The 10,000-nt window shown below is 33.4% G+C and overlaps 1 protein-coding gene across 1 annotated transcript; it reads left to right on the top strand.

Annotated features, from left to right (window-relative positions):
- Positions 1–1,222: 1,222 nt before the first annotated feature.
- Positions 1,223–5,284, top strand: LOC137658198 (uncharacterized). Its single transcript, XM_068392877.1, has 2 exons — positions 1,223–1,803; positions 3,699–5,284. Exons 1-2 carry the CDS (start codon positions 1,707–1,709, stop codon positions 4,145–4,147), a joined length of 546 nt encoding a protein of 181 aa, XP_068248978.1. The 5' UTR covers positions 1,223–1,706; the 3' UTR covers positions 4,148–5,284.
- The last annotated feature ends 4,716 nt before the right edge of the window (positions 5,285–10,000 follow it).

Raw genomic sequence — 10,000 nt, 5'->3', positions numbered from 1 at the left:
CCAGAAACTCTCTTTTGCACACAGTTAATTTTCCAAAATACTGTGAATCTACTTCAATAGATGGGGTGACCTCTTCATCTCATATGAAATACCAGAGCTCAGTGATCTATATTTTCCTGTTTATAGACACTCAGGTAATCTCTGAGAAATAGGTTTACTGGTCTAATTAAGCAGAGTTTGGCAAATACTAGATCTAGTTTGTTTCTTATTTTTTTTCTTCCTAGCTATGAGAATAAATTGTATACAATTACAAGTCATCGGCGGAGAACCATAAGAGTATACTTCTAATTGCAGCTACTTGTAAGTCAACCTTGATCAAGACAGAGCCTGTAAGCCTATCTTATCAGGGTACCTGCACCTACAACCAAGTCACTTTTGGCAAAGGGTACAATCTAGATACTTGCTAAACTATCTGTAATTAGCTTCAGATCCTCCTTGACCAAGATGTACAGCCTGCAGGCACCCTTAGATAGGGTGCAGCTCCAATTTACTATAGAAGGGTGCCTTATGGAAGATCTCTTTATTCTAAAACTAGCTAGTGCCTTTGGCCAAGAGGCCCCGCTCAGCTGTAAATGCCGGCAACCTGGACTAACGAAAATGGAGGCGATTCCAGATCTGACTCATCACAAGCTACAATATCTACTTGATGGCTCTTATAATTAGTCATTTAATTGGTTCTACTTAAAATGGGACTAGATAGCTTACGGCAACAATTGCCCTACATAATTCTTGTATGTGTGTGTGCCAAAAATCTGTGTTATAAATGTTATTTCGGAAGACATACAAACATAACATTCCCTTAGATTCACAAACTTCATAAGGAACGATATTCAATGGAATTCATCAATCAATTACTGAGCTATCAGCAAATCGGTTATCGGATCTGGTTGGTTTCATAAACATTTATATGTTTTTAACAAAAGTTGTTTCTTTTCTTCTGATTTACTGATACTATCCATGATGTTAAATTGGCACAGATACTAGAATACTCATTTTTTCTTCTTCTGTACACATCATTAAAGCCTTTACCTTTTAGACTTACCATTCTTGGATCATCCTTTATGATCTCCAAAGAAAATAATTTTCAAATAAATTTCATAAACCCTATTTCAGGTCTTGAGGAATGAAGACACTTGCTAATGAAGAAAATTGGTATACTTTTAGATAGAATTAGGACTATTAAATAAAGGCCTCTCCATGCCACGTGACAACTAAAAGGACTACCATCGCTCCCTAACAACTGCGAGTAAGGTCCACCCCTTTGTTGCTCAAGCGACCATCAACATCAAGAAGGATGTGCAGTAGAGGAGAGGTTATGACCCTACCCCTTGCTTATTGAAGGCTTTTCCCCAAATGAGTTTACATTTCCTTTCGCCCGCAGGACTTCACATTTACAGGTCAAGTTCATTGTAAGTTGCCCGGAGTGCGTCACGTTCCCACTCAGGACACCAGCCGTTTTTCATCATCCTTGTGACGTTCCCGCTAAGGAGCTACAACCATTTTTCATCAACCTCGCGCCACTTCCTCTTCTAAGTCGTTTAACTGTGGAGTAGATGATGCAGAGTCGTTTTAAAGGGCGTGGTGACGTCATTTACGGTGGAGGGTGAAGTGGCCGAGAGGAAGAAGTTGAGAAATGTAGAGGAAAGGTTATAAGGGACGACTTCCCCGTGCGGTCTTCAGATACAAGCTATTCTCCCTCCGTCAATATGGGGGGAAGGTTCTCTTCAAAATCCTTGACTCTCCTGCTGGTGTTTGCCCTTCCCTTCTTCGCCCTCGGTGCTCCTTCTTCAGAGCTGAAACCAGGTAGGTCTTGGTGCTTTGAAATGTAAATATATTTCCTATATGTTTAAGCCAAGGAGAGACTCTTGTTCTCCAAATGGATTTGTTGTCTGATAAAGCTGATTGAAGTTCTGTACACTTACTTAATATGATTTGCAAGTTCACATATCTTTAAAATATATCTTTAAGGGTGTCTGAGGGTGTAGCTATTGATATTACAAGAGATAATGGGTGAAAAGCAGTGTACAGACTTCAAGAAAGAGTCGGTTACCCAATTACTTATAAGTTTGATTGTGTGAAGGGCATGAAAACAATAGGCTAATGTTACTCATATAAATGAATAGCAATTATAGGAGAGGTGTTGAAGTGATTCCATTGTAGATTGATGCCTTGTGTGAAGTTTTTCACTTGGATTGCTTTATATCGAACGCATTGAATTACAGAAAATGTGGATATGATTTATTTAAGGTACTTACTGAAAATAAACTAGAGCGCTGGTTTTTCATTTAAACAATCTTTAGACAGCAAGGTAATAAATCTTCTGTTTAATGAATAGGATGCACAATTTATAAGAATCTTAGATTTTTTAATGAGGAAATAATTAAATGATTATGCTGTTAATCAAAAAAGATTCTTAGAAATAAAGAGAGCAAACTTGATTGTTTACTAACATGTTTTTTCAAAGATTAAATAAAAATAGGATTAAATTATCATGTTTTCCTAATAAGAGATTTGTGAAGAAAATCACAGGAAGCAATCGATTAAAATCCTCATATCTATTCAAAGATTCTTTTAATCAAATACTTTTGATTATAAAATCAGTCAATAGTAAAGATAAAAATAATTCTAATCTATCTTCACCTTCTAACTTGTGATCTTCTAACTCTTTATTTTAATGTTGTTACTGGTCTTCAAATATTTTATTTGTCCTTGTTTCCTTTCCTCACTGGGCTATTTTCCTTGTTAGGGGCCCTGGTCCTATAACATCTTGCTTTTCCAACTAGGAATGTAGCTTAGCAAGTAATAATAATAATAATAATAATAGTAATAATAATAATAATAATAATAATAACAATATGATATATACTTAATTTTTCTAACATATAATTCTATAAGAGGATATCTATGGGCTTATACCCGTGACTATACTTGTTAATACATACATGCATAGCTGTATAAACCTATATCTGGTACTATATTTGTTACTATTGATAAACGAAAGTAACGAAATACAGAGCAAACGAGTAAGTGAAACAAACCCACTCAACAGCTATGTGGTATTAGCCATAAAATAGTCAACTGTTATTGGGTGTTAGCAACTACTGATGTCATGAGTTATGGTGAGAGGGCAGCAACCTCATCCTTATTGATTTGTGTTCAGCCAGGAAGGCTGTACTCTCTTACCTTCACTTCATTTAAAAGGGAAAAGGTATAATGCATGATATATATATATATATATATATATATATATATATATATATATATATATATATATATATATATATATATATATATATATATATATATGTATGTATATATATATATATATATATATATATATATATATATATTTATATATATATATATATGTGTGTGTGTGTGTGTGTGTGTAAAATTTGTGCAATATATGTAACCTTTGATCTGCTAACTATAATTCTTATCACTATGCAAATATTATTATTATTATTATTATTATTATTATTATTATTATTATTACAATAGTACAATATGTGCGTTATCTAAGTTATTGTGATTTTTCTCCTGTGTTTCATTCTCTTTTGATAAGCCGAGTTGGCATAATTTTGATATATAAGAGAGAGAGAGAGAGAGGAGAGAGAGAGAGAGAGAGAGAGAGAGAGAGAGAGAGAGAGAGAGAGAGAGAGAGAGATATTAAACTTTTGAAAAAAATTTCTCAACAGAATCTAAGGATCATCCTTTAACGTTACTGCAAGTGTCACCGGATGAGTTTCCGGCTCCAGTGAGCGAAGATGTCAACCGCCCCTCTGAAGCCCTGGAGATGGCTCCAAGCGATCCCAACGCCCTGTTTAGCCTGAGACGTAAGAAGCGTGAATTCTACGACAGGGACCCATGGGGCAGGATGCCCCAAGATAAGCCCTACTACAAAAGGCGAGGCAATGGAAGGATCACCCGTTACAACACCAGGAAGTTCTCCCGCGGACGTCGCCGGGAACACCATGGGTACCGCGGGCCGGACTATGGCGACGACTTCGAAGAAACGATCCACGAGAAGACTAATTCGGGTTACATCGATACCGCCGCTTTCGACAAGCAGTCGGAGCCGAAGAGGAACTTCGTTTCAGCGAGAGCGTCCGGTGTAGCGAGGAAAGAAACAACGGGTGGTTCATAAGAGGTTTTTTGAGCGAGGTTGAGGGAGAGTTTTAGTCCAGAAGAAAAGGGTGTCTGAGGTCCTCATGGTTACATATAGATCTTTTATCAGTTTTTGAGTTGTCCTATATAGAACTTTTATTAGATTTTGAGTTGTTTGCTCTAATATAAGGTTATATAGATATTTCATTAAGATTTTGAGTTGATTGTTCTAAGGTTCTTATTGTGGAGTTTTGATATTACTTTTCATGTGGAAGGACGTGTTTTCTGTAATTTAAAAGCTTTATTGTGTAGTCTTTATATTAAAATTGTTTAGTTTTAAAGACATGTATAGTTGAGAAATTATAATACCGAGATTCAAATTTCCACAGTTGTTGATATTAGATCTTAACTTTTGGTGTATTGCTATCCTCGTTTTGGGATTTTGAGGACCTACGAAATTGAATCCTGGGAATCCTTCATAAGGGTTGTGGTAGCCTGTTGGTACCGTCCTTGCCTCTGAGCATCAGACCTTGTGAGCTGAGGATGGGGGGTTTAGGGGAGCCTATAGGTCTATTTGCTGAGTCATTTCCAGTCATTGTCTGGCCCACTGTGGTCCTAACATGGATGGAGAGGGAGCTTAGGGACTGATCATATGTATATATGGTCAGTTTCTAGGGCCTTGTCCTACTTGCTAGGACAATGTTGCTATCCCTTGCCTCTGCCATTCATGAGTAGCTTTTAAATCTTTAAAATTATTATTATCATTATCATTATTATTAAAAGCTAGGCTATAAGCCTAGTTGGAAAAGCAAGATGCTATAAGCCCAAGGGCTTCAACAGGGGAAAATAGCCCAGCGAGGATAGGAAACAAAGAAATAAATAAACTACAAGAGAAAAATAAAGAATCAAAATAAAATATTTCAAGAACAATAACAACAATAAATTGGATCCTTCATATGAAAACTACAAAAACCTGATAAGATTTAAGAAGCAAGTTAGTTAATGCAGGTTTTTTTTTTTTATTTCTTTCATATAAATCTTTTGATTATGGCATGTTTTTATTCGTCTCAGGAATGTGAATGTTTTTCAGTCAGAGATGAGATCTAGTCACTGATTGATATTCTAGAACGCTTTTTTTGCAAGGAAAACAAAGCATATTCCTATCACGTAATGTATATATATATATATATATATATATATATATATATATATATATATATATATGTGTGTGTGTGTGTGTGTGTATATATATGTTATGTTTTATGAATTTGTATCTTTATATTTGAATATATATAGCATATGCCTGCGACAATTCATATATGTGTATATATATATATATATATATATATATATATATATATATATATATATATATAAATTATATATATATATATATATATATATATATATATATATATATATATATATTTATATTATACTGTATATATATATATATATATATATATATATATATATATATATATATATATATATATATACAGTATATATATAAAGTGTACTTTTTTAATTATGTAATAATATTTATGACTTGAATTTGTATTCATTTCTTTATTTCAAATAAATGGAATTTAAGATGATGATTTTTAATATTTCAAAATAACATATATATATATATATATATATATATATATATATATATATATATATATATACATATATAAATATATATATTATATATAAATACAAACATAAATATACGTATATATATACATATAAATATATATATATATATATATATATATATATAAATATATATATATATGTATGTGTGTATATATACATATGTGTCTATTTACGTTTATATATATATATATATATATATATATATATATATATATATATGTATATATATATATATATGTATATGTATATATATATATATATATATATATATATATATATATATATATATATATGTGTGTGTGTGTGTGTATATATATATATATACATATATAAATTCTCCTATGTCCTTAAACCATTTCCTTGAAAGAATGATTTAAAATAAGGTTTAGTTTTCGGTTTCACAGCTAGAGATTGAGGCGTGAAATTGCTAACCTCGTGTACCCTTTTGGCTCTGGCTGCTACCCTCTATGATCGACTAGCTACCAGGTGCAATAGTTGCTGCTCGTTTTACCAGAGGTACGAAGGAGATTATTCGAACGAACAGAAAGGAAGGGGCGTGAAATAAAAAAAAAAAAAAAATCTAGCTTTTTATCACCCATTAGCTGAGTAAAAAAACGTTAGTTGCTATATCAAATGGTTATAATCAATGTATATAGAAGGGGGCCATTCTATATACATTGGTTATAGTAATACCTTTTGATTAAATATAGAATTTATTCCATCAACTTTTGATTAAATATAGATTTTATGCCCTCAACTGGGTATAACTTTTGATTAAATATAGATTTTATGCCATCAACTGGGTATAATCTTTGATTAAATATAGATTTTATGCTATGAACTGGGTATAACTTTTGATTAAATATAGATTTTATGCTATGAACTGGGTATAACTTTTGATTAAATATAGATTTTATGCCATCAACTGGGTATAATCTTTGATTAAATATAGATTTTATGCTATGAACTGGGTATAACTTTTGATTAAATATAGATTTTATGCTATGAACTGGGTATAACTTTTGATTAAATATAGATTTTATGCCATCAACTGGGTATAATCTTTGATTAAATATAGATTTTATGCTATGAACTGGGTATAACTTTTGATTAAATATAGATTTTATGCTATGAACTGGGTATAACTTTTGATTAAATATAGATTTTATGCTATGAACTGGGTATAACTTTTGATTAAATATAGATTTTATGCCATCAACTGGGTATAATCTTTGATTAAATATAGATTTTATGCTATGAACTGGGTATAACTTTTGATTAAATATAGATTTTATGCTATGAACTGGGTATAACTTTTGATTAAATATAGATTTTATGCTATGAACTGGGTATAACTTTTGATTAAATATAGATTTTATACCATCAACTGGGTATAATAATACATTTTGATTGAATGTAGATTATGTTCTCAAAGGAAGATTAACAGATTTGAAGGGATGCAATAGGAGATGATTGTTCTATTTTGATCAGCTCAAAAGTTTTCAAGCATCAGAGAATGATTATGAATCATTAATTCTGAATAATTGACAGGTTAGATGTGTGATTCAACAATCAATGAATTCTAATCAGAAAGTAGGTAAGTATTTCAGGTAATTGTGTTCCTGATAAATCTGGTGAGTTTAAATACTGAGAAAGCAGTAGGCCTATAGTCCATTTCTTTTAGCGCTGCATATTTGCACCGACTCGCAGCGGTGCCCTTTTACCTCGGAAAAGTTTCCGGATCGCTGATTGGTTGGACAAGATAATTCTAACCAATCAGCGATCAGGAAACTTTTTCCAAGCTAAAAGGCCACCGCCGCGAGTCGGTGCAAATATGCATCGCTAAAAGAAATGGACTATAGTCAAGTTAAACAATACAAGGCCTAACCAAAAGAGTAACAACCAGGTTAGGTAATAAACGATTTTTCAAGTTAATAAGGAAAACCAAACTCTCTCTACCTAACATTACTTAAAGAAATAAAAGGTAGATAAGTAAATATCAACGTGGAAAGTAATTAATACCCTCACGATCACCGAGATTCAATTAGGAAATAAGGAAAGAAATTTCGAGATGAATAACAGAGTTCAAGGGATATTTTATGCAACTCCAATTTCTGTAACACGTTGAGCATCATCAAATAAGCAAATGGAAGGGTGCTGAAATGGATGGGTCATGTCCTTAACGAGCCATCGAGTTCAAATGACTCAGATGATGGAGACAGATGGACTTCAATCATCGTCTCTTTGCACTTTCCGACAAAGATGCACACATCCCGTTTTCTTTGTCTCGTTTAGACTTTGTCTCCCGTTTTCTTTGAGTTCCGTTTTCTTTCCTTGTGATAAGCCTTCTCTATTTATTTTTGGTATTTCTTTTATTTATTCCTGTATTATATCTGGTTTTCTATTCATGGTGTCAGGAAGCCTGAAAACACAGAATCATTCATGAATTAATTTCTATACATTAAGTGGCTACTTGATATAATTTATATTTTAAAACTACAGTGTTTATAGGCCTACACTGTAACTGGCCAATTAAATGCCTAAATTAAAGTTATTGTATTGTGTTTCATATAATGTTACTAAGATAATTTCTAATTAAATATTGATTTATTTCCTTGTATCCCATAAAGGATTGAAGTTCTTGATACCCCCGGGTTTTTCCACACAAAATCCTCTATTTAATTAAATTGAATGTTTCAGCATAAGCTGAGATTTTTGGGTATGAAATATTTATCCTTTTTATAGATATTTAAGTTCTTTAAGCAATAAAAGGATGTATATCATATAACAGTAATAATGACAACCAGTTAAAGAGTTTAAGTTTCTATAGAATGAAAACGGCGAATTTAAGTAGAAAATAAAAAGAAAATCAGGTAATGTGGGCAACAATGTTTTAAAAACATAAGAGATCCTTGGCCATTAAGGATGGCTACTACTACTACTACTACTACTACTACTACTACTACTACTACTAATAATAATAATAATAATAATAATAATAATAATAATAATAATAATAATAACAAGGTTTTTTAAAAAAAATAGTAAATCTGGCTACCATTGATCAAAATCCAACAGAACACAAAAAATAAAATTCTTAATATAATAAGATGTCAATATAAGAGAGAGAGAGAGAGAGAGAGAGAGAGAGAGAGAGAGAGAGAGAGAGAGAGAGAGAGAGAGAGAGAGAGAGAGAGAGAGAGAGAGAGCTAAGAACTTTTTAGAAACGAAATATGGCTACCATTGATAAAAATCCAACAGGACACAAAAAAATCTCTTGATAAACTTTGACATAAATGTAAGAGAGAGAGAGAGAGAGAGAGAGAGAGAGAGAGAGAGAGAGAGAGAGAGAGAGAGAGAGAGAGAGAGAGAGAGAGAGAGAGAGAGAAAACACACAGAAGTAGTTGAAACCATTAGGCTCAATCCTTGGGGCATTTATAATGGTCAGGGTCTGGTCGGAGGAAGAGACCAATTTGGACACATCCACTCAGATATGCCTCCTACCCTCAGCATCAATAACCTTCTCTTTCAACTCCTCTAACAATCCCTCCCTCCCCCATCTCCCCCCACTCCCGCCTTTCACCCTAACCCCCTTTCATCTAGAACATTCTTTTCAGCACGTTCCCAATACCCCTTGTTGCTCTCTGTAATGTTCGTCCTTCTTTAGAGGTCGCTCATGAAGGCAGAGGCAAGGCACGACAATGTCCTAGAGACAGTGCACTTTTGACAGGACTATATCCTAGAGATAGGACAATGTACTACAGACAGGACAATGCACTAGAGGTAGAACAATACACTTGAGATAGGACAATGTCCTTGAGATAGTACATGCCCTTGAGATAGGACAATGCCCTTGAGATAGGACAATACCCTTGAGATAGGACAATGTCCTAGTGTGAGGACAATGCCCTAGAGACAGTGCACTTGAGACAGGACAATGCCCTAGAGATAAAACAATGTACTACAGACAGGACAATGCACTACTGTAGAGGTAGGACAATACAATTGAGGTAGGACAATACTCTTCAGATAGGACAATGTCCTTGAGATAGGACAATGCCCTAGTGAGAGGTCAATGCCCTAGAGACAGTACACTCGAGACAGGACAATACCCTAGAGATAGGACAGTGTACGACAAACAGGACAATGCACTAGAGATAGGATAATACCCTTGAGATATGACAATACCCTTGAGACAGGACAATGCCCTTGAGATAGAACTATACCCCTGAGACAGGACAATGTCCTT

Source organism: Palaemon carinicauda, chromosome 19 (assembly GCF_036898095.1).
Source record: "Palaemon carinicauda isolate YSFRI2023 chromosome 19, ASM3689809v2, whole genome shotgun sequence".
NCBI classification, from domain to species: domain Eukaryota; kingdom Metazoa; phylum Arthropoda; class Malacostraca; order Decapoda; family Palaemonidae; genus Palaemon; species Palaemon carinicauda.
The sequence above is the reverse complement of the archived record's forward strand: the minus strand, read 5'-3'. Positions and strand labels throughout refer to the sequence as shown.